The following is a 25,751-nucleotide window of genomic DNA, read 5'->3' as shown; positions in this document are numbered from 1 at the left end:
GATCTCAGCTGCCTGATTTTTGAATTTTGGTGGCTATTTAGTTCTCAGGTGACTCATCTTTTATTTCATCTCCCATCCCTCACTCATTAAAATCCTAACTCCTGCCTCCAAATGTGATATAATATAGCAGAAAGAAGCCTGCTTCCAATCAGAAGATCTGAGTTCAACTTTCAGCTCTGTCATTTTCTAGCTGTGTGTCTAGGGGCAAATCCAAGTTTGGTCGGGCCTTAAGCTGATACAATTTTTTGTGCTTTTCTTAAGGAAAGTAATACAAAATTATGAGTGTGAAGTTTTTAGGGCCTTGGAAGGGACTTGTAGAAGTGACGAGCTGATTGATGCTTTTGAATCTTTCCTATGTGTGGAATACAAACAATGACATGCCTCCGGACCTCTTCATTCCATTACTGCATATGTAAATGGCTCTTGATACATTTCACTAGAGCCTCAGTAAGTGTGTTTGGAATTTTTATTAGGAAAATTGAAAAGACTACATACCTGGATGGTTATCAGTAAAATGTCTAAGGCTGTTGGCTCCTCAGGTGTTGAGAGAGACTTCCTCTGGCTTTGCAGCTTTGAGATCTGCATCCATTTGCCATTAAAAAATGAATAGAGCATCTCCACCTCTCTGATGGTGACTATGAGGATGTTTCCATGCCGGTCTTTAATGGGTTCATAGTAAACTCTTCCCAAATTGTGTGTCCCAAGTAAATTCTAGAAACAAACAGATTTCTGGTAGCTTAGATGATGTGCAAACAAAGCAACATAACTGCAACGAAAGACACTGAATAATTATCTGATGTTTCTGAGAAGCTGTTTTTGGGTGGTTGTTGTTGAGCAGACTTAACCCTATAATAGAATATGTAGCATCATACAAATGTGCTTAACAGAAGCTCAAAGAGAATGTCTTCACCATAAGCCTGCAAAGATTATAGCAAGAGGCACAAAAATTATGTTTTTTTAAGCAAATTTAATATCTGTAAATATCTCTTACCCACATAGACACACCAGCACATAAACCTCAGTTACCAGCACTCGAAGAGAATCCCAGATGTTTTAAAGAAAAATGCCTGATATTTCAGGTATGCTACTTGTGGAGTTTTCAAGAGCTCTACAGTAAGCTGGTATGAAGTGGGCTTGTTTAAAATGAAGAAGTGAATTGACAACGTAGCACATTGTCCAGGTCCCCACATGACTGCACATTCCCTTCAAGATACTTTAATTGGGAGATTGGCCTGGTTTGACTTATCTGCATTTCAGAGAGTTCTGTTTATTTAAAATTTTGTTAAAATTGTTTGTGAGCTAGGTCAACAAGGTAGACAATACTTTTAGAAAGGTAAGAAGAGAAGGATGCCACATTAAATGTGAAGGGGCCCAGGTAGATGTTATTAAAATAAACAGTTTTATAAATATGCAAGGATTGAAGATTTCTAACTTAGAGCACTGGATGAATACGATAAAATACGCTTTTACTTTGAATATCTATAGCTTTTTAAAATAATTAATCATCTCAGAGCTCCTGGCTGTTATTTTTGTGAGCTCTCATAAGTGCTGACAAGATAACCTGTTAGCAGGAGTGCAAAACTAGAACTGGAATTTGTGAAAGTGATAAGGATGACCTAAAAATGAATGAGCCAGCTGATCAGTATTCACATTTACAAGAACAGTGGAATGTTCCTCATAGGTAGGGACTATGTCTTTTTTTTTCTTTTCTTAATTTGCAAGGACAGAACACATAAATAAGAAATTTCATACATAATATTGACATTATAAAAATTCATTTGGAAGGATTACTGTTTTTAGAAATGGCCTAACTACTCAGTCAGATTATCCCTTTCTAACGATTAACTTCTAAATCATAGAGAAGTAATTGGGTAAGCCTTTTAATCCAGCCCTGTGTAGTACTACAGTCTTATATAAAGCAGTTTGCTGCAAAGCAGTACTGGCCAATCAGAAATGGCATGCTGGTAAACTGGCCATCAAAAAAAAAAAAAAAAAAAAAAAAAAGAGGCTTGATATATAATATGCCAATTTCTGTGGTGTAAATACTCCCACAGTACCCTGTTTCAAGCTACCAAAGGTTGTGACAACAGGCTTTGAAAATCTCTGAATACTTAACTGTTGGCTCTCCTAAGTGAGTACAAGTTGGCTCCAGCACATTACTGCTGTTAAGCCTTTAGTTATCCTGGTGTTGAGTTTCAGGTCTGGCTGCTGTTCATTAACACTTAGACTTCTAAAAAATGACTTACTCTTTCTGGCTCTGAGTTTCATCATTTAAAATTAAGAGTCCTTACAGCTCAGACATCCCTTATGCTAATCCTTACCTTATAGAATGATTGGTGGATTAAGTCAAGCAATGTATGAGAAAGTGTTTTGTAAACTTTCAAGCTTGATACAAGTAGGCAGGGTATGGGCTTTCTTTAGTGCTCCAACTGGAATTCCACCCTGGTTTATACTTACTCATTTTCAACACTCAGCCCAGGTTTCACCTTCTCTGGGAGGACTTTCTCAACTCTCACAGGTAGAATTTATCATCTCCTTTTTTGTCCCCTACTGCTTCATGTACCAACTTGTATCTTAGCATGACTTTGACTTTCCTGTGTATTGATGTACATGTCATGAAATCATGGTTTTTTTCATCTCTGTTTCTCTGGGTTCCTTGCACAGTGCCTGGTGCATAGTAATAGCTCAAGAAATTTTTGTTGACTGAAGTAACATCATTAGGACACTGGAAAATTTGATTTGCTTTGGATCAAAGTGGGTGAGTGGACATTGAATGAGATGGTCATTTCATTTAGGCAGAGTTTATTATCAGTGATTCACTGTTAGTTTTGGATATGCTGACTAAACGAGAAGCACTAAAAGTCTTCCTGAAATTCTTTGTTGATAGCAAATTGGGTTGGATAGCTAGCTCTGGGAAGAGCCCAATTTAAAAGAGGAATATCTTTGTGAAAATAAGTTGCAACCACGTTCTAAGGGGGCAAATTTGGGGTTCTTTAGTGCCTAAAGGAAAAACATACCATGTTAATACTTGTCATGCTATGCAATCAAGATGAGGAGATCTGGGAACTCTGAGGATTCTACAAGGTAAAGAGAAGTAAAAGCCATCTGATGGCTCACAGGAATGCCTCTAGGTTATAACCACAACAAACCGCAGGGCTGTCAGTAAGCCCTGGACAGATGCACAATACTTAGGGACTTTCATTCAGTTTGGGGTGACATGGGAAGTTGAAGGAGGTCTGGCGTAGAGATATGAAGGCCTGGAAAAGAAGAGTAAAATTTCGGGGAAACCTTCTCCCCCCCTTGAAAAATGAAAGAGACATAGTATTCATGAATTGTTACCTGGCTTTAGCTCACTAACACTCGTTTCTAAAAGCTGTAGAGGAGGAAGCTAAAAAAAATGGTACAAATGAACTTATTTACAAAACAGAAATAGAGTCACAGATGTAGAAAACAAACTTATGGTTAACCGGGGGGAAAGGGGAGGAGGGATAAATTGGGAGATTGGGATTGACACATACACACTACTATCTATAAGATAGATAACTAATAAGGACCTACTGTATAGCAACAGGGAACTCTACTCAGTACTCTATAATGACCTATATGGGAAAAGAATCTAAAAAAGAGGGGATAGATGTATATGTATAACTGATTCATTTTGCTGTACATCTGAAACTAACACAACATTGTAAATCAACTCTATTCCAATAAAAAATAAAATAAAAGTAAGAGTTTGCAGAAAAAAAATAAAATCTGTGGAGGAGGAAAGTTTAATATAACCCAATCTAGTTTCAGGTTATTCCTGCATTTTGAGGATAAGTAGTTCGGGTATCTCGCAGTGTAAGAGGAAGGTACCCTTCTGCCTCTTGGGGCCTCTGCCATTTTCCTAAAAGTAGGAAAAACAGTGTGGGGTCCTGGCCACTTTAGGCTTTCTAATCTTATTATTAGTATTTTTTAATCCTAATGCTGGCAGATCCTTATCTCTCCTGCCTAGGTCATACTAATTCATACTTTACCTTCTTCCAAATAAAATGTAAGACCACGTCTCCTGGATAGACTCCAAATGATACAGAATAGACTTTTACCTTTTCTTTTCTAACTATAATGTATATAATTTGTTCTGTTTAAAATTTTTGTAAAATGAATGCACAATAAGGTGATGAAATATTGGAAAGACTACAGGCTTTGGAGTTATATAGATCAGGGTTTGTATCCAGACTCTGCTACTTCCTATCTGTGCAACCTTGGGCAAGTTATTTTCCCTTTCTAGGCCTCAGTTTTATCCTGTGTTAAATGAATATCAAAATAGTACTTTCTCATTATGGTGTGGTGAAGATAAAATGAGATATAGTTTGGAGAGCACTTAGCAAAATGCCTGGCACTTACTCTATTTGATAAATGTTGTTTCACGATTATTATTTATGATCATGTATTAAAGAACCTTCGTATGTATAAAAGAGATAACTAGCGAGAACCTACTGTATAGCTCAGAGAACTCTACTCAGTGCTCTGTGGTGACCTAAATGGGAAGGAAATCCAAAAAGAGGGGATATATGTATACGTATAGCTGGTTCACTTTGCTGTACAGTAGAAACTAACACAACATGGTAAAGCAACTATACTCTAATAAAAATTAATTTAATAAAAACCTCCCTATAGGGCAGAAACTGGAAAATAAGGCGCAGGATGCACAGTGGTTTGTATGCACTTGATGAAGGTAAGTCAGGGTGCCATGGAAACAGAGGAGAGGGAGAAAGATGGCAAGGAAGGCCTTTGTGTGCCATGATAAAATGTCTGCGCCACTCTTGAAAGAGTATGAGTCAGGGAATGACATGGTCAGCATCTTTTATTGGCTACTCTGGCAGGAGTGTGGAGAACAGGTTGGAGGGTGTTAAGACTGGAAGCAGGAGGATGACTTTGGAGGCTTTTGACATAACTGGAGTAATGAAGCAGTGGTAGTGATGCTGGAAAGGCGGGGAGAGTAAAATGAGATATACCGTAGGTAAAGCAATACGATTTATGTATGGCTGATGCCAATCAAGCTATTTAAGAATGCCTTTTAACTTTTCTCAGAACATTGTAAGACATGTTAGATTAGTAAAGAGACCTAAAATATTAAGTATAAATCTCCCCCAATTTATGTTTCTTCCTCTTCTGAAAAGTTTTTTCTGTGCCTTGTCACCCCCTGCCCTTCCCCCCCACTCCAAAAAAAAAGAGTGGCTTCAGTATTTCTAGACGTTTTCATTCTAAAGGTCAGCAAGGAGTTTGGGCAATAGGTATTACAAAAAAAGATGAAAGTGACTCCTATTGTTTAGGCAGGTGGTGCTCTGACCTTTGATGGGCACTGAAAGGGGTAGCTCTTAAGTACTACGAGGCACTGGTCACTGTGCAGGGCTGGAGAGCTCTCCAGGTGGTAACTATGGCGTGAGGTACGTTTCTGTGATCTCTTTTCCCTTTGGTTAGATGGCGTACCCTCAAGTGTGATCTTAGGGGTACAGGGGTTGGACTGATAAATACATTTATTTATCCAGCCAGTACTTATGGATGCTCTGCCACATGCCACACATGGGGGATATAGTGGTAACCAAGGCAGATACATTCCCTGAGCTCAGGGACTCACAGTCCAGGTTGGTCAGTGACCAGATAACGATACAGATAATTAACTAATGGTATTGTGATCACCATTCTGAATGAAGAATGCAAGGTGCTATGTGAGTGATTCACTTAATTGGGAGATCAGAGAAAGGCTCCCTGAGGAAGTATAAAAATGAAGCTGAGATCTGAAGGATATGTAGGAATTAGTGAGACAAAGAAGTAGAAGAGGATTGTGAGCAGAGGAAACAGCATTTAAGCTAGCAGAGGAGACTGAGAAAGACAGGCCAGGAAGTTGGAAAAATCTGGAAAGTATGGAGTCATGGAAGCCAAGGGATGTGGCAGTTTAAAAAAGGAGAGCAGGACCAAGTGTATCAAATGCTGCTGAGATGTCAGCTGCAAAGAGGATTTAAAAGTGTCAGTTGGATATAGTGAAACTGAAGTCATTGGCAGGGATGGATCCAGGTTTTGTAGGGGCCTGTACCACACAATTTTGGGGTCCTCTTTAAGATAAAGAATACAAAATTATAAATATGAAAGTTAGGTATAAAAGTGAATTAAAAAAAAAAGTGAATATTTAGACTGAGAAAGAAAATCTCCCCCAATACTGGAGTATTTGGAATTTCTGATCCCCTTTCCCTCTTGGGTTTCTTTAGGCAGTTTATCACAAAGATGGTAACCCAACTTCCCCTCCCTGAGCACTGCACGACTCCCACACTCACGGGGTCATGCAAGTGAGGGGCCTTTCGGCTCAAGCTTTGCGAGCACCAGCTGCCTCTGATTATTGGTGGCCTGAGAGAGCAGTTTGGTAGGCATAGGGTCGCATAAGTCAGGGAAAGAGCTTAGAACTAAATGAGAAGTGAGGAAGTAAATGCAAAAGGAGAATGTTGGCCACCCTTTCAAGAAGTTTGGTTCTAAAGAAGAGAAGAGAGATTGGTAGCTGAAGGAGGGAGTGAAGAATTGAGATCCAGAGCACATGTGAGGGATGAGCCTTTGGTAGGAGGAATGAGGCTTTATCTGTTGGAATTGGGGGGGGGGAGGGAGGAAGAGAAAGTAGCATCAGTGCAAGGAGGCCTTTCAATTTGGCAGTGGAAAAAGAATTATTTCCCATTTATTTTCTTAACGAGTTATACAGTAAAGTGTCACCTGATGTGGGGATGGAGAATGTGGGGAAGGGGAAAGAGATGTGGTAGAATGGAGAAGGTTTTAAATAGTTGCCTCGTAATTTGGGAAAGTGAATTTAGTAGAGAAATGGAATGTGATCACAAGGTAACCTTACATGTGAGAATTGTAGTCGTGAATTTAACATAAAACCAATCATACCTCACCCCCCCTTTTCAGTGATGCTTTTTCTGCAGCAGTGTGCAACTACTCTAGTGTAGACATGTTGGATTCATCCAGGCTTGGATTTTTTTCCAAATAGATAATATGGAGGGAGACAGTGGCCAGAAATTTAGAGGATTTTCAAGGGAGTGATTATGATGGGCTAAGTAATCTAAGCTAGACAAGGAGGAAAATGACCTCAGAAGGGGGCTGATGCATTATGAAAAGTGATGGGGGTCAGTACCTTGGGAGGCCAAATCCAAGAGCTGTTGCAATGGAAGTAATAGTTGAGTAGGGCACACTGACCATCATGGCTTCCCTCTAGCCCCTCAGTGTTTAACTGCAATGGCTTGTGACAGCCTAACCCTTCTCATGTTACTGACATCAGATGAAGGTGTTCTAGGAAGCCTCTAATAAACATAAAATAAAGAGCCCCATTTGAAATTCTAAAGTTGTTCTGTCTGTGATCTAAGCACGTCTGGGCTGTATGGTGGGCTAATGGGAGGGTCCATTAAGGACTCCTGGGAAAGAACTTTACTAAGGGACCAAGGAGCCTACTGGGAATGAAGTTTATCCTAAAGAAAGAGGTGTTCTTGAGGTATAGTGGCTTGATCCAGCTCAAGCTGGTCAGTGATGAAAGGAAGAGGCTCTTTGAATTCAGCACAGTCATCATGGCCCAGCTCCAAGAACTTCTTGAATTGAAGGAGAAGATTCTGTAATCAAGAGTGAGTTGAAATGGAGAGCATGGTTTTTTTAAATCTTACTGAGGACAAAAGGCAATATACCGCCTATGCAATGGAGTATAGAACAGGAGGTTTAAGGGTTACCTTTCGGAATTTATTATAATAGCAAGACAATAATTATTATTATTGCAAGGAGTCAAATTATTGCATGGGTCAAGAAATGAAATTTGTGTAATTGCAGGTGGGGGTGGAACTGTAGAAAATATTTTTGTTATTATGACTCTATTCTTATGCTTCGGCTGGTATGGCCTGGCCCAACACAGCTTATGTAGATTCCTGTTATGTGTATTTCTGGGGTTGATGTAACTGACAGCTTTGTAGGTAGATACCCATCACTGATCAAGGCTCATGATATCTTAAAGGCCCCAGTTCTATGTTGCAGATGTTTTTTTGTGCTAAGAGGCACAAATTCAGGTATCAAAACAGAACAAAAAACAATGAAAGGGAAACCCAGAAGAGACTGGATAGAATTCAATATCATTTCTAGGAGGGGCTCTGTAACCTACAAAGATTCTTGCAGGGCTTGGGGACCTGATCTGATTGGGTTAATAGTACAGAAGGATTAAATTCAGAATTAAAGGTAAGCTTTTAAGAAGTTTTTTTTTTTTAAATTATCAAAAATGTATGCAAATGCCTTTGCATCATCGATGCCATAAGCATCAAGCCAAGAAACTCCTTAAAATATCTGGGGGTCTCTTTGTCTATCTCCGTATACTCATAGATGCGCAGGATGCCAGAGCATCAAGAGGTCTTCAAGGGAGCTAGTCAACCTCTTATTTTGCAAGTGATGAAACTCAGACCCAGGAAGGAGAAATGAGTTGACCGATTAACATCAAATCCAGAATTCAAGTCTCTTTACTCCTTGTTCACACCTAGACTCTTCAGGTTAGACCCCTGTTCCTCCTTCCAGGAGACTGCCAGAAGCACAGGTTCCCTACAAAGGCAGGTGTGCAGCTCAAACTGTCCAAGAAGACTTCATATATCCTTTCCGGGTAGGATTGGTAACTGAACTGCCGTGTTTCTCTAAAATTTCCTTGGAGGTCTGGGTTGAAACCTGGCCCCTCACCTGTAACTGGGCTGTTGCTGCAAGCATCTTCTGCCGAGTTTGTAGTACTGTGGATGAGGACATCGAGATAGGTGTGCTTTGCCTCAACCACCTTATATCTTCCCACATACAAGACAGCTGCAAAAGAAGTCACGAAGTCATATCATCGTCCAAGCCAGTACATGATTTAGGTTGTGGCATCAAAGCAACGTAGGGAGAAGGAAACCTGACCCTTGATGTTTGTTCTCCAGTCCATTTTCAGATGCATGCGAAACAACTTTTTGATCTCTGTCCAATTGGAAAAAGATCTGAATGTTAATGAAACCATCAGATTCACATTTTAGTCTTTGCCAAATGATCCCATAACTCAGAATAGTGGAGACACAATCTGACAGGATGGAAGCTTCTTTGCTTTGAAACTGTAGTGTAGATACTATTTTGGCGTTCTTAACGACATAGGGCAAATCAGGGCTGAACGAGACCTTTGAGATAATTTACTCCCACCCCGACATTTTGATCACTGGAGACCCCTCAACCCCTCAACTAAAGTTTCAGAGATTTATGCACAGACTGTTGGTGCAAAGTGGGGAAGAATAAAATTAGAACTCAGGATACCTTTGTGAACCACAGAAAATCTTGTGCAATGGAACTGGTGTGAGAGTCATCTATTTCAGCAATCGGTATTTGATCTTCATTGGTGACTAACATATTGTCTTTGTAATAAAATATAACAGCTATGTAGAGTCCCCTAAAAAGAAAAAGCAAAATAAAAATTGTCCTCAATCATCTTCTCCTCCAAGCCTGGATCGTGGAAAAAATATTTTTGGACATGATAAAAGATAATTTAAAATATACCTATGAGCATATTCTTAAATACCACAAATTTGTTGGCTATCTTGTCCAAATTTTCAGAAGAAAAGTGAATTTTGTATTGTCTTAATAATAAAAAGAAGAAATCTCTATCAAGTTTCCACTCAGAACCAAAAGCAGCAGATTCCTGAGAAGCTAAGACCTCCTGGAAAAACTACATAGGACCCACCGTTTCAAGGTCTTCACAAACTTGTTTGACGAATGGAATAGGTGTTTCAGGCTCCTAGAGACTGACTGCTTGCGGCCCGTGGTTTGTAATTTTGAACTTTCTGGAACACAGAAAAAAAAATACAGTGTAAATTCCACTGGAAGAACACTCTCAGTGCCTTCTTCCCACCTTTTTGCCTTTCTGTCTCCTGTCCCTTCAGTGTCACTTATACTCAGTTTCATGTAGGGATTCAGCTCATTCATTCCGTCAAGATGCTTTTGTATCTTGAGATGCCAGTAGTTAATTAATGAACAGCTCCTCAAAACTGTTGGAAATGAGTAACATTTATAACTCCAGGTGAAGTCACTTAGGTGTTTTGTTTATATTCTCCTTATTTATTATGAGGTGGGATATGAAGAAACGAGATCATCTTTTGTCCCCAGCTCCCATTGCCTTTTAATAGTCACATACTTCTCAATGTTTGCAAAGCTCTTCTTGTTAGTCTGCATATTCCATTAAATTTTTTTTTCATTATAAAATTAAGATAGGCACATTGCAGGAGGTCTGGAGCATAGAAAAAAAGAACAAAATCCCACACATATCATCCTACCACGTTAGTAGAACCACTGCTGGCATTCTGGGGTAGTTTTTTTCCAGTGTGTATGTTGGCTTACAAAAATAGTTGTAGGCATAGGTATGATTATCCTTGTTATTCGGAAGAAGAAACTGAGACGGAGAGGTTAAGTGGATTGTCCAAGATAAAAAAGGCAGTACCCAGAAAAACAAGCATTTGTTCACTGAATAAATATTTATTGGTACACTACTATATGTTAGGTTCTATGGTTACAGTGATGAACAAATCATCCATTGTTTCTGTTTAGCTCTTTTATTTACAGCTGGAGCTCTCACTGATAAAAGTAGTAGATTTCCTGTAGCAGTCTTTGCAAACTGTGCTCCCTAGAGCTGAACTAGATGATCACTAATTTAATTCTCATCTTAAATGTAATTAATGAAGGGAAGCTGAGGTTATTGGGGTCATCACCAAACTCCTGACAGACATGTTACTGCGGATGAGAACATGGTCCATATCACTGCTGTTAGACATGGAAACCTGGGCGGATGGCCCATGGCTGAGGCCCAGTGTGGCTCTGCCCATGATCCTATAGGAGCAGTTGGGAATGAGCTGATTGACACAAGCATTCATGCCAGCTTCAAGCTTGTGTTGGTAATGGTTATTCCTGGCAGAACAAAGCAAAAGCATTTTTTCTAACTTGAACATGTATTTTGCTGGTTATATTCTACTTGAAAATAACGCTGCTGGGACTTCTGATTAAAGGCAGCATATTGAACTTATTTATCACATACTACTCTCTCCCAAAATCTTACTAAAAGCAGAGTAAAGAGATTTAAGAAAGAGGAAGTGACGTAAATCTGTCAAGACAAAGAGATGGGAAAGAGACAAAAGCACGTGGATTTTGGTAGCTAGAAAGCAGATGGACGGATGGATTTAGCAGACCTGAGAAAGCTGAGAAGTAACCTGAATCACCCATGGGCACCATATACTGCTGGAAGAGTGGTGAATGTGGAGCTGAAATCAGGGTGTTTTGTTGAAATCTGTTTAAAAAGTAGTTAGAGTTCTAAATATCCTCTCCTACCCTTTCACCACTCTAGAAGAAAGCTAGTAGCATATTCTCTGGAAAGCATAAAAACAGAGATCTTTAGAGTGAAAGATATGGTGTATGGTTAAAAAATGGAGGGAGGGAGTGGTATGTACTCAAAACAGGTGGATTAAATGAAAGTTTCCATACAGAATATTTCCCCACTGGACTCTCGGAACAGTGGTACTCAAATTTATATTCTCCAGGCAGAACACTGGAAGAAGCATCTCTGGAGACTCTGATTAGCGTAAGAGTACACCTAAAGATTCTGACTTTGGCTTTACTGCTTTCCTAAAGATAAGGCCATGCCAGATCACCCTACAGTGATCTGTATAAGTAAGGAGCCCTATCCACGTGCTCAGAGCTTCCCAACAGCTATTGAGTTCTCTTCTCTTAAATCTGAGTACACATCCAAGGATCACTAGGCAGTTTGAAAAGCACATGTAACAGAAAAAACACAGGCCAAAACCAAACAAAAGCAATTTAGAGGGGAGACCATGTTGAGAGAAGAAAACATAAATTGAAACAAAGCCTATCATTAATAGCCTGAGAGACAAGCAAAGACATTGCATCCTTGTAAAAAAGATAAAGGTCTGTAAGAGAAATATTCAGAGAACAATAGAGAACATTGGAAATTAAAAATATGTTATCAAAGTCTGAAAAACCAAATAGAAAATAAAATTGGGGAAATCTGCAAGAAAGTGGAGCAAAGAGACATGAGGATGGAAAGTAGGAGGGGGGGTGGAAAACCTAAAGGGCTAGTCCATGAGGTTCAGTATCTGAATAAGAGTTCTCATAGGAGAGAGCAGAGCAAAAGGAGGGGAAGAAATAATTAAAAAAATAATTTAAGAAAATACCCCATACTTGAAGGCTATAAGTTTCTGTATTGAAAGAACTTGCCAAATGTGCAGCACAACAGACAAAAATAGAGCCACATGAAGGTACATAACAGTGAAATTTTAGAATACTGAAGGTAAAAAGAAAACTTAAAACCTTCCAGGGCAGGAAAAAGTAGATTTCATATAAAACTTCTGGAATCGGAATGGTATCAGACTTTTCAGCACTGAAAGCTTGAAGGCAATGAAGCAACACCTTCAAAATATGAAGGAAAATTATTTCAGTTGGGAATACTATACTTATCTACTTCTATACTTATTCTTATTTATCCTAAATAAATATTAAATAGAATAAATACACCATAAGACACTTAATGTATCCAAAAATTAGCTCCCAAGTGTCCTGACAGGAAGCTACTAGAGGAAAGGCTCCCACCAATGGCAGACAAACCCCAGAAAAAGGAAGAGATGGTAAACAAAAAAGAAGAAATCCAGTATTGGAGAGTGGCAAGAAGAGTCCTCAACGTCGTGGTGAAAGGAGATCCTAGGGTGCCAGTAAGTAACAGACATAGAGGCAGCCAGTAACCAGGCTAGATTGGAGCAGGTCAGAGGGCTCTATGAGAGGTTTCTTTAAGAAGATGCCATTTGAAACAATACTTATGTATCTGATTGTATTGAAAGAAAATTGATAGAACTGGAGAATAGCTTGGGGATTAATTGGTTATAACCACATGGAAAAATAAAAAAACACATAAAAGTTGATTATTATCTACAGAGGAAACAAGTTATCCAGGAAAGGAAAATAATCATAAAATTTATATGATCATTATAATGTTAGCAATAAATACTGATCTTATTAAAATGACTATATTAGGAGAATGAGGGAGTAGGAATTACATGTACGTATAAGAGGGTGGAGGGATAAAAAAGAAATAATCATCTTCCTTAGTGAGATAATAACTATATATATATATTTAACATACAAATCATTTTAATGAAGGACCAGTTCTACTTTGTATATTTTTTAAAAAATCAAGAATTAGCAATATAAGCCTGTTATTTAGAGATATGGAGAAAATATCAAAATAATTGAGCCTCTAGGGAATAGAAAATGGAGGATGGGAGAAATTGTTTTTTCGTTCATAATAAAGTTCTTCGTAGTGCCTTACTTATTTTAAGTAATTCAGTCCTCAGATGGCTGACAGGTTTATATAATTCTTGTCTGCATTTTACAGGTGAGCAAAGTGAGGTATAGAGAAGCAGGCAACTTGCTTAAGGTCATGCAGATCTGTAAATGTCTAGCCTGTATTTGAACCCACATAATCTGGCTTCAGAGTATAGTCACATATAACTTAAATAAAAATGAAAACTAAACTAAAAAAATTAGACTAAAAAAAAGAGAAAAATGAGAAATGCTACTACCAGTTGGGAAAGGGGCCCATGAAAATGTTCAATATTTCAGGTCTCCTCCAGTTTGGGCACATGGTACAATACAATTGTACTTTTGGAGCTCTTGTGGTTGGGTTGGGGCCATGTGACCAGTTTTACCAAAGAATTTTGAATGTAAATGATAAAGTCTTGTCCACATGACACCTTCAAGAGTCTCTTTTCCTTTTCCCATGGGTGCTGAAATATATTTCCAGAAAGAGGACCATGACAAGACAGAAGCACAGCCAGCCCTCAGGCAACCAGTGGTAGACCTATAGCATGTGGGAGAAATAAATATTTGGGGGGTCATGTGGCTACTGCAGCATGATATAACCTATCTTGACTGATACAAGGTCTAAACTCACTTTTCTCCTAAGAACCACTGTGGCTTCTATTCTGTCTCTGCTTAGTTCAGGGCTCTGGAGTAATGGTTAGTTTTCTGGACTCTGAATGAAGCAGATCTTTAGCTTTTAAGTGCTTGGAGCATAGAGAGCTTATGCTATTCATACTGGTATGTCTCGCACCTAACACATAGGAGACAGTGTTTCAATTAATGTTTGCCAGTTGAAAAACTGGATGATAATTGAAATTCACTCCTGTAGGGGACTGCTTTAGTGAACACAGTTGACTTCTTTATAATTCATTATGTATGTCAGGACATCAACCGTGTGGACAATAAAGGCCACTCAACATCTCCATTGAATTTCCGTCCCAGTACTAAAGATGCGAATTAGCTGTGGCCAGTTTTTTAGCCAAAAATAGAGAAATTAATGTGGGTTTTGGTATCTCCCATGCAGGGCTTTGGTAGGAGAAGGGATGTTTTATTATTAGTTCTGCATTTAGAATATGCTGTGTATCTATTGAGTACTCCAGGCTCATTACAATGGAGTCAGTGATTATACTTTAATTCTAGGACGTATAAAATGCTGAGGATGGAGAGCATCTCATTCTTCATTTGGAAGAACAATGAAAAAAAAAAAGCTAGAGTTTGCAAAGTGCCTACTCATGCCAGATGAGTTTAATACATTATCTAATTTAATTCTTGTAACAATCCTGAAAGATACATATTATTATGCTTGTTTTTTTCTGATAGGGAAACTACGGCTCAGAGAAGTTAAATGTTTTTCTTAAGTACACACAGTAAGTGGGTGAACTGGGGTTTGAAATGATTGTTTTTTCTAATTATAAAATTTGTAAACCACGTAGTATCAATATAGTTTATTTTAAATAACAATTTTGTAGTTTTCTGTATGCAATACCTAATTATCCTTAATTTATCCTTTTAGATTTAGAGAGATTTATGTTGTATCATCTCGGAAGGTCATCTCTTTTATCCTGGCATATTATAGGTCAGTGTTCCCCAAAGTTTGTGGCTTGGAACACTAATTCTGTAAAAAATGTTTTACAGTGGCCAGGTAAGTTTGGAAAATGCTTGCTTAACCAAATTCAAAATTTCTTTTTATTAGAGTCTTTAATATTTTAATGTCTATTTTACATTTCCAAGAGAGGGATATATAATGTAACAATTTCCAAATATACTTGACTAGAGACCCTTTTTCAGCTGAGCGTCTTACAGAACCACTCTTATGTGGAATACACTTTGGGTACTGTTTAAATATACATTTCAATATAAAAATATTCCTCCCTTTTGGTAAGTTCTACCTTATGCCTTACTTAAATCTTTCTTGATACCGTGTGTATATTTACATCCCTGTGGGGTGAAAATAGGTACATGATAAAAGTTGGACGGAAACCATAGAAATAATTGGGCTGTCTAGACAATCATTTCTTGATTATTGGAATGTAATCCAGTAGTAATGGGGAGAACATCTAAATCCTCAGATAATATAAAAAATAATCCCTCATTCTCATGAGTAGTTTTAGCTTTCCCCCTCTGATAAAGACCAAACACAAAGTGGCTTATGAATTGCAGAGAATAATCTATCCAATTGCTTCATTATTTTAGCCTGCCATGCAGGAACTAATAGGCAGGGAAATGAGAAAGGAGCCTAGATAATGCCTGTCCTGGTTAAATGGGCCCTGGATAACTGAGAGCTGAGTGTACTTTGGTCGGTGTGGAATGTTGAAGGCCCTAGTCTGGGTAAAGTTTTCCTAGAGATCCGAGAATGAAATCCCACTTGGGTTTCCTTCTTAAGCCTCTTCCATGCATATTTACATCTCCTAATGAACCAACCACTCATTAGAACATTATTTTCTTGCAAACAGTTGCCCTCATTTCTAGCTATAGCCAACATTTCTGAAGGGCTCTGTTGTCATAGCTATACAGCAACTGGGAACAACTTTTTGCTAATGCTAAGTATGATTTCTTTATACCTAGTCAAAACTCATTTAGCATTTCTTAGTCTCAACCATAGATTATTAACCTAGCTGGTCCTGCAGTGCCCTGAATCTAGAGAGTACAATGCAGTTAGAGATGTGATGGGTGAAGGAGCATGGAAAATGAAAACTTTATGGAAATTTAATTCTCCAAATAAAACTAAGTGCCTGCTCCACGAATCATTACACAGATCAGAAACCTGACCCTGTCCCATTTGAACAGCCCAAGTAGAAAATAATCTTTTTAAAGCTTCTCAGAGACTTTCTGGGTGTAGTTGGCTAGGTCTAGAGAACTTATGCTCTACTTCCTCTTGAGCAGTAGTATAGGGGAAGATTAAAATCCAGGGTGAGATTAAAATCCAGTGCCCTGTCCTGATGTAAGGGTGGGAGACAAAAACGAGGTGTGGCAGGAAGACTGGCTTGGAGACAGAAAACCTACGTTGGTATCTTGATTCTGTCTCTTCTTGGCATTGTGACCTTGGTCAAGTCACTTAGCCTCAGTGATAATTGCCAAAATGAGGATGAAAAAGAGATACTGGATGTGAATTGTATGTAAATTTTATAATAAATGTACACAGAAGTTTAATATTATTGTTGCTGTTATAATTGGTTGTGCTTCCTCAGGGATGTTCACAGAATTTTTGTTGCAGGTGGAAAGTTTGAGGGTGAATATCCCGAAGACTCAGCGCACTGAGAAGTTTTGTGAAGGTACAATTTAAAGGGAAGGGAGCTAATGGCAGCTGCAGTTTTTCCTGTGCTTGTTTTCAAACTGTTCCTGTGGAGTGAGGGTGCAAAAGAAAGAGGAAGGGAAGGAAGGGAGAGGGAAGTCTCTTCTGAAGGGTTAAAGTAAGATAGTGCTGTAAAGTGATTCCAGATGTACAAATATTAATATCTCTCTCCCTCCCTGATGAATGAGAAGGTATGACCCAGTTAGGAAACTGCTAAAATTACCGGCGCCACCGAGACCTCAGTCGATGGCCCAGCACAGATTTTTATCCTTACCCCGGCAACTATAATGCTGATGAAGGGCTCGGACCTGCTGCAGCAGACCTTCCAAAACTTCACTCTGTCCCTTGTGTCTAGGCGCTCTGTCGTCATAGTCTTTCCAGTCTATTGAACAAAAGAAACAAACAGAGTAAAATTTTCAAGTAGGCGAGGCCTCTTCCCTGCACTGCCTCGGGAGCTGAGATTTGCTCATACTACCCACAGACTGTGTGGATGAGCACCCAGTACTTGCGCAACTAGCAGGCATTACCAAGGGTTTGGAAGCTGCCATTTTTCAGGCCCTGTGCAAAACAGCAATTGTGGTTGGTTTCTTGAGTTGGGCAGTTTTAAGGCAAGAGAAAATGGTAATTGAAAGCCAAAAGAAAACAGAGAATTTGGGAGTCCAGTTTCCCCTCCCCCAGCTCCTTACCCTCCTTTTCAGCGTCTGTGTCCTAATCAGTTCCCCTGTCACCTCTCCACTCAGCACCCCAAGTCGCCACTGGATTTTCACAGTAGGAAAGAAAGGGGTGGGAATGTGCAGACTAGATGAAATCCACGGTCCCAATGCTTTTATTGTAGGTTTGACACTTTTGGCCAAATTGACATTTCTTTCCAAGGAAAGAGCCCATGTCAGATGCCAAGAAATGGAAATCTACATTTTGCTCTAATGAATGTCTGCTTTGGTTAGCTGGCACGGCAACTCCTGCACATACTCGGAGCCACCAACCACCCTGTCTGCTCAGTCTCTAAATATACAGTATTAGCTTACATGGCAAATTTAAATTGCAATACCCACTGAGATTTTTCTCCCCCTTCTATTTTCATTCCATTTGGCTATAATGATATCAAGAGTAATAACCCGTATGGGACTAATGTCAAGATTATAATTCTGCTGTCTCCAACTCTGGATTTTTTTTTCGGCAGGTCAGTCATTTCATAGTCCATCCCTATTCTCTTTCCCCTGGTTTTACTTTCTGGATCTTTCAAAAGCAACAACTTTAAGTGCTTCTTGGTTGAAATGCTTTCTCTAAAATTGCTAGACATTCTTTTCGAGAAAAGCCCGTTAGTTCACAAGTATATTTGAGGCTTAAATTCTGATCGAACAAGTTTCAAATTCCCTCCACCTAGAGTTATTTTAAAATATGGAGTCTCCCTTGTTTAGAAACTTAAGCAGATGCCATGACAGTTAAAGTTAGGTAAAAGCATTCCACATTGGTCCATCCAAGGCCGAGTAGTACAACATAGTTAGAAAGAATGCAGGTTCTGGAGTCAGATAAACCTGGGTTTGAGCCCTGGTTCTTCTGATTCCTAGCTCAGTGTCTGTAAAACAAATTACTTACACTGACAGGGCCTCTGCTCCGTAGTATGAAAAAGGAGTATAGTATCTATCTTGCAGGATTTTTGTGAGGGTTAGATGAGAGGTATATTAGCTATCCAGTGCAATGTTATGTGGAAAGCCTTATGTAAACAATAACTTAAAAAGAAGGGAACTCATTGTTGGAAAGTTAACTTCCTGAGTGGTGAGTATGGAAACATCATTTCTTACCTTAGCAGATAATTCCCTTTGAAGAGGAAGGCCTCAGAGATTTTCTAATTCCTCCTCCTTCCCCCCTTCCCCCATGCACCCTTCTTCGTTTTACCTCTTAGAAGACTGAGGCCCAGAGATAACCATTCCAGTTCTAAATTTTTCAGCTTGGTGGTGATGGTGGCAGAGCCAGGACTATAACATAGTCTCACGACCCTCCGTATAGTGCTCATTTCCTTATACCATGGACATGTTTTTGTTTTTGTTTTCTTTTGAGAAGGAGGGTCAGAGTTTGGTTGGAGTCTGTGTGGTGTGGCTTAGTTGTGGTCAACTCTGGAGACAGGGAATTGGCATAGGTGCTTTCTGTGGACTCTGTTCTTTGCTGGCAGAAACTGTGACTTAATTTCTCTTTGCTTCAGGTTTTTTCTCTGTAAAGTGAGCTTTTGAGTCTCTTTTTAGGTTATTTGTGGTTTCAAAGAAATACTGTAAGTAAAGCACCATTCTGGGCACATAGGAGATGCTCATTAAATGTTGGTGAGGCACTGTGACTAGGAGCATGATGGGGTTCACGTAGGATGGGCTAGGGAAGATCTTTTACTGGGAAGTTTGGAAATGTTTGAGGGAATGAACTCCAAGTGGCCCTTGGACTATCTATAGTTTCCCTGGTATCTGGACACAGTGAGAATAAACATTGCTCTCATGTATTCCCAGAGGCCATTATGAGTTTGTTTCCTTAGTTGGATGAATGTATCTGAAGTACTCAGATAAGATGAGCAATGTTGTTGGCTTGAGTAAGACTCCTGGGGGACTGAATTACTATATGGCCCTGAACGTGCTAATACATTCTAATGAGTGTTAATACTGCCATTAATGCAGGGGGAGATGAAGTGGACCTGGCTCTTTCAGCTGAGGCCTGTTACATCAGAGGTGAGCTTGAGCTGATGGCTTTATGGCACATTAGAAAATTGCTAATGCTAAATTGCAGCCCGAGTGAGCACTGGACATGATGCCAAGGTTTTTGGAAAGAATGAGTCCTTCTCATAGATGTTTGGAAGGTTCTGATGACTACATAAAATAGGAGACTTTAGGGATGAGGGAGAAAATTGAAAATATATTAAGAAATCAGGAGCCTGACAGGAATAAACTTAGTGTGGTAGGAAAAGAGCAGATCATGCCACATAATACTGTTCACTGTTCTGGTAATGAGACACTTCAGTTGCAATGCAGTGCAGAGCTTACATTCACTGGTGATATCAGGGCTTTCCTGATCGTAACTCAGACAAGCCTGTCTGGGTCCTTTTCTCTTATTATGTACCATACCATATAACATAAGTCTATAAAAACACATTCAGGCCTTTTGTAAAAATATTTTAAAAAGTTTTATAGCTTACTGGAACATATTACCAAATTTCCAATTATTCTGTCATGTTAGAATACATTGTCTTCTAGTAAATCTCTGAATACTGATATATGTTACATCACAATGTCATACTCTGTTTATAAATAGAACCAGAGTGTTTTTATATTGTTCTTTCCAAGTGACATGGCATGTCTGCAGTGACTGTAATGACATGTTTGGATTTCAGTTCTTTGCCAGATACCCCTACTAATCAAATGTGCTGTTTTAGAAAGTGTTGCCATTTGCTACGTTAATTACCAAGTAATAAGTAACTCTTCCCAGACCTGGACAACTGTTCTTTTCATTCTGGAGAGAGCTCTTCAAATGGGCTCTGAGGGAGAGTGTCTGAATAGAACTTGAAGTTTATAGAACTGGGACATCTGGTGTTTATCAGTAAATACATCATACAGATCAGAATTTGCATGGGGTCTGCGTTTGGAGTGGGTTTCCCTCTGACCCACCTTCAGGTCTAATTTTTTTTTTTTTTTTTTTTTTTTTTTTTTTTTTTTTTTTTTTTTTTTTTTTTTTTTTTTTTTTTTTTGCTGTTCTAGCCCTTCTATCCCTCCATCTCCAAAAATACATACTCTTTTTACCCCCGTAGAATGAGATGGGTTCCCTAAGTATCTTAATCTTCCAATATTCCCCGTATGTGTTTCTGGTAAGTCTTCAGTAAGAAAGATGTCCAAGTAAGGCTGGAATAGTTCAATCATCAAATGCTAGGGGACTTAGGAGTCTTAGAGATCCCTGGTATTTGTGGTCTGAGGCTCTGTATGGCCTGATTTAGCTAGCTGAATCCACCAGAGGCAGTAGTCAGGAATGGTTGGCTGGCTTTTAGTCTGATTGTCTGCCTGATAGCAGGGCATTAGCTACCACAGCAGTCTTGACTAGTTCAGACTTGAATCCTGGCTCAGCCGTGTTACCAAAGTTGTGACCCCAGGCAAGGCAACACCCTCTCTGAATCCTAATTTCCTTATTAATAGAGGAGGAGGACAGCATAGTGGTTAAGAGCAAGGAACATGGGGTTTGGACCTGACTTCAGTGCTGGCGAATTTTCTGTTGTTGGGCTGTATGTATGTGTGTATGTACCTCAATATTAATAGTTCCCTCATCAGTAAAATAATAAAAATCACCTCAATCTTCATAACAAACCTTAACAGGTTTGTTATGAAGATTGAGCTAATCTGTGTAAGGTTCTTAGATTAACATGCAGCATATAATGAGTTTTATAAATGTTAGCTCTGCTGTTGATGGTGATACAGATGATAATGGTGATGCTTATCCACAAGATGGGGACAATGACTGCTGTCAGGATTAAGTGAGGCACTGAATGTGAAAGCCCATAATATACCACCTGATTCATGGTTTTTCCTGGGCAAAGGGTTATTATAATACTTGAAAAATACAAAAATATATAAAATAGGAAACTAAAGAGCCCATAATCTCATAACCCAAATATCTGCTGTTAAATTTTAATAGTTATATGCGGACACGCCTACCTAACAATTATAGTCAAACTCACAGTTTAAATGTTATATGAAAAAAATTATGATGTTTGTTTACATAAAACTTATAAGAATTTCTTCTATACAATGGATCATTTCTTAAAACACCATTTTTAGGGGTTGCATTTTATTCTATAGTACGGATCTATATATATCATACTTTATTTAACCGCAGAGTTAATATTGGATATTTGTTCTCCCCACCACACATGACATTTCACTATATCAATATATTGCTGCAGTGCACATATTTGTTCATGATTGTGTGTCTGCCTCTGTTTCTTTAGGTTAGATTCTTAGTTGTATAATTATAGGGAAAAAGAAATGAATGTTCTTATAGCAGCTGATATAATATGGTACATTGTGTTCCACAAAGGATGGAGCAGTTTGCACTTTCACAAGAAGTGTATGATACCATTTTAAATGATCCCATTAGTGAAGATTTTTAAAATAAAATATAATTCAGAACAATAGGTTCATTATGCAGAAAACTCTATCATGCAGTATGTCTGGAGATGTTCTTCTTGTTAATTAAATTTTCTGGTTAATAGAGAATTGCCAAATACACCAGACATAAATTATTAAGTTTAAAATAATTAGAAGGGGCTTTGCTGGGTTTTTCAGCCACCATAATAAATATTATAGATTTCTGTTTGTGGCAGAGTGTATCAGAGTGCCTGTTAATAAGAAAGCTTTTCTTCTGACAGAATGTAAGTAAGATTTGCTAGACTTTTGGTGAAGAAGGGGAGGTGAGGTCTAAAATGGGCTGCGTGTACTCTGGGCCAGCCAGTCCTACTGTGCCATTTCAGTACATCTCCACAAAAGCCTGTGAAGGGTATGATCGGACCCATTCTACAGATGTTGAATTGAGACTCAGAGACTTTAAGTAAATTTTGAAAGTCACACAGCTAATAAAAGGTATAATGGGTATCAAATTCAGTCTTGCTGGTTCCAAATTCCCTCTTCTTTCATTCTACTGAGTTGCCTCCCAGGGGAACATTTCTGCAGAGGAATCATTCATTATGTGGCCAGATGCTACCCTGAGGACATCTTATTAGTCCCAAGCAGTGGGGAGAGGGAATGGCAATGGCATCTTGAGGATGGAATTGGAGTTGGAGTCTGGCCAGGCTTGAGAGAGTTCACAGCCACCACCTACTAGAAGGAGAGGCACATGCTGGTGTCGTGGTCTGAGCAGGTCCCCATCCTTTCATGTTATAAGCCGAGACTTGAACAAAATACTGTTGGCCCTGCAAAGTATCGAAATAGAGAGAATGATGCGATGGGAATTTTATTTAGTCAGTTTTACCCTAGAAGCTTTATTCTGTGTCTGATGAACTTGTTCATCCCACTACCCATACTTTAACTTTCTAGCTTTTCTTGACTACATGATAATAAGCATATTTGGAGTGCCCTCTTAGTTTCTTTGTGCTTTCTTTTTTCAAAATTGGAATATCATAGTTGCTTTTCCTGATCTTCCCCAAACCATTATACACCAATTTTTAAGTCATAGTTCTGTAAGGTTTACCAAAACCTGCAGTTTCTCACCCTTAGCTCTTTTTCCTTATTTTCTCCTCCCCAGTGGCAGCTACTATCACCTTTTTCTAGCTGATCAACTTGCTTTACAAGATCAACAAGTTGTAACGAACATCTTTTCAGATTAATAATTAGAGATCTGCTTCATTCTTTTAGTAGCTGTATAGTACTTCACTTTGGGTAAACACAGTCATTTATTTAACCAATCCCTCATTAGTGGACATTTAGATTGTTTCCACATTTTATGCTAAGTAAATAATGCTGCAATAAATATCCTTTACTCAGTTATTCAGACATTTTAAAAATTAATTCTTTGATGCTACTTCAGTTTTAAAACCATTATTAAAACAATGGTTTATATGCTTTAATGTTTTATGACATTAAGAATTAAGGAGTTGTGGCTGTATGGAGGCTCCTCAAAAACATAAGAATAGAACTGCCATATGATCCAGCAATTCCACTTCTGGGTATTTATCCAAAGAAAACAAAACACCAATTTGAAAAGATATATGCACCCCAATGTTCATAGAAGCATAATTTACAATAACCAAGGTATGGAAGCAAACTAAGTGTCCATTAACAGATGAATGGATAAAGAAGATGTGATTATACACACACACACACACACACACACACACACACACACATACATACACACAATGGATTATTACTCAGCCATAAAAAAGAGTGAAATTTTGCCACTTGCAACAACATGGGTGGGCCTGCAGGGTTATTATGCTTAGTGAAATAAGTCAGACAAAGACAAATGCTGTATGATATCACTTATATGTGGAGTCTGAAAAATAAAACAAACAAACTAGGGAATGTAACAAAAAAGAAACAGACTCAGGATGTAGAGAACAAACTAGTGGTGACCAGAGGGGAGGGGCAAGATAGTAGAAGAGAATTAAGAGGTACAAACCACCAGGTAAAAAATAAATAAGATACAAGGATATAATGTATAATACAGGGAATATAGCCAATATTTCCTAATAACTTTAAGTGGAGTATAATCTATAAAAATATTGGATTACTACATTCTACACCCGAAACTAATATAACATTATAAATAAATTATACTTCAATTCAAAAAAAAAGAATTAAGGAGTTGTTTTTTGTTTGCTTATAATATTTTGAAATGTTTTATGCTTTTATATTTTTGCTTTGAGGAATGTTTGTTTTCTGATGAACCCAAAGGGGTATTTTAGAAGTCGGCACTTGTTAAAGCATTGCTTGCAAAATTTGTAAAGTGGTGTTTGAAGTTAAAAAAAAATAGCAATCGTTGTAGAGCATTTGCTAGGGATTTAATAGTAATGGCCCTACCATATCATAAACTTGATTTTTATAACATTAAAAATGGGTTTCTAGGTGCCTCAAGGACATGGAGATTCTCTGAAGCGTAAATCTACTTGTAGGCGTTTAGGTGATTAGGACAGTGTCTGTGTTGCTCTCATTGGATGACCAACTGCAAAAACTTAATCCCTGTAAAAAATTAGTTCAAATATTAGAGGACCTCTCTACGGAGAGTTTTCCATTTTTATCACCATATCACTTTTTCTTTTAAGCAGCGGAAATTCCCTCGGGTTCTCTCTGCCCCTCTTCCATCATGTGAGCTATAGGGTTGGGAATCAGATGACAATAGCATCTGTAGGGGCCACCCATTCAGGGGTTTGTTTGTTCTGCTAATCCATGGTTTTGGCCCCTGGTGTAGATGTGTAAGTAAGACTAAAAGTTAAGATTCTGTGTTGGTGACCCAACCACCAAGAATTCTGTTAGAATAAGCTGGTTCAAACTTGAAGAGGTGCAACCTAACACAGATTTTTAATTCTAGGCTTCAGGATTATGCTTTACAGATAACTGTTTTAATTGACTAACCTTTTAGAAAAACAAGAAAATTCTCCTACCTCTCACATATGAAAGTCCTAAGATATTAATTATTTGAATTGGATAAAAAAGTACAGGTTTAATTTAAGTTTACTTAAAATCTTTTTCAGTTAAAAAGATTTTGATGATCCAGTTTTGTTGCATTTAATTGTTTGAGGAAATATAGGGTTTGTTCCAGTCTGGACTGATTTGTTAGGTGTTTTTATTTTCTGCATTTCATATGCTTATATGGTTTATAGTTCTATAAATAATTAACACTTAAGTTTAGATTGGTTAAACAAATAAGCACAGTCTGTTCCAGGTTTTCATTCACAGTTTAAATTGGTTCAGGTTACTGAGAAATGTAGTGCCACCATATATAGTTTCTTTTCTGTGAAAGCACATTTGGGCAGATTTTTTTTTTTTTTTTAATCAAGGGAAAAGGGTTTCTCTCAGGAAATTGTGTGACTCCAATTGATGACTGATCTCAACTGAGGCTGTGGGGATGAGGGTTAGATGAAGCTATTATTTTTACCATCAGACAGGGAGTCAAAATTGGATCTCATAGAGCCTTTGATCCCTCCCCAAAGATTAGACTGTGATCCAGAAAGCAGCAGCTTTCAAGGCTTGCATGAGGCCAGTCTTTTTCTGATCTCTGTAGAACATGGCAGCTTACAAAGTGGTTCATGCTGTATGCTCACTCCTTTGTGGGGTTCAGATTATGGGTACCAGACACATCACGCTTAACGAGTGGCAGTTGTTGCCAGAGGACTGGGCGTTGGCTGTTGCTGGGATGTATGGACATCCCAGCGCAAGCATCAGGGGTAGGGGAGTGGGAAGTCTAGTGGCGTTTACCATTGTAAGTCCTGTGATTGTGCATCTCAGGGTCTGCAGGTTTTCCATGATGATTTCTCCAGCCAAAGGACAAAAGTCTTTAGACATGCTCCATTCCACTGGATGGAAAT

General features: G+C 38.5%; 1 protein-coding gene across 1 annotated transcript in view; it reads right to left on the bottom strand.

Annotated features, from left to right (window-relative positions):
* Nucleotides 1-25,751, bottom strand: part of ANKFN1 (ankyrin repeat and fibronectin type III domain containing 1) — a 123,287-nt gene that overhangs the window by 13,029 nt on the left and 84,507 nt on the right. The window contains exons 6-12 of the mRNA XM_024757542.1: nucleotides 25,642-25,739; nucleotides 22,547-22,637; nucleotides 16,983-17,090; nucleotides 9,743-9,842; nucleotides 9,319-9,451; nucleotides 8,725-8,841; nucleotides 496-711 (exon numbers count right to left, since the gene is read on the bottom strand). Coding sequence (XP_024613310.1) covers nucleotides 496-711; nucleotides 8,725-8,841; nucleotides 9,319-9,451; nucleotides 9,743-9,842; nucleotides 16,983-17,090; nucleotides 22,547-22,637; nucleotides 25,642-25,739 — 863 coding nt within the window. The remainder of the gene's footprint in view (nucleotides 1-495; nucleotides 712-8,724; nucleotides 8,842-9,318; nucleotides 9,452-9,742; nucleotides 9,843-16,982; nucleotides 17,091-22,546; nucleotides 22,638-25,641; nucleotides 25,740-25,751) is intronic.

The sequence above is a fragment of the Neophocaena asiaeorientalis genome, unplaced genomic scaffold (genome assembly GCF_003031525.2).
Source record: "Neophocaena asiaeorientalis asiaeorientalis breed wild unplaced genomic scaffold, Neophocaena_asiaeorientalis_V1.1 scaffold327, whole genome shotgun sequence".
Lineage (NCBI taxonomy): Eukaryota > Metazoa > Chordata > Mammalia > Artiodactyla > Phocoenidae > Neophocaena > Neophocaena asiaeorientalis.
The sequence above is the reverse complement of the archived record's forward strand: the minus strand, read 5'-3'. Positions and strand labels throughout refer to the sequence as shown.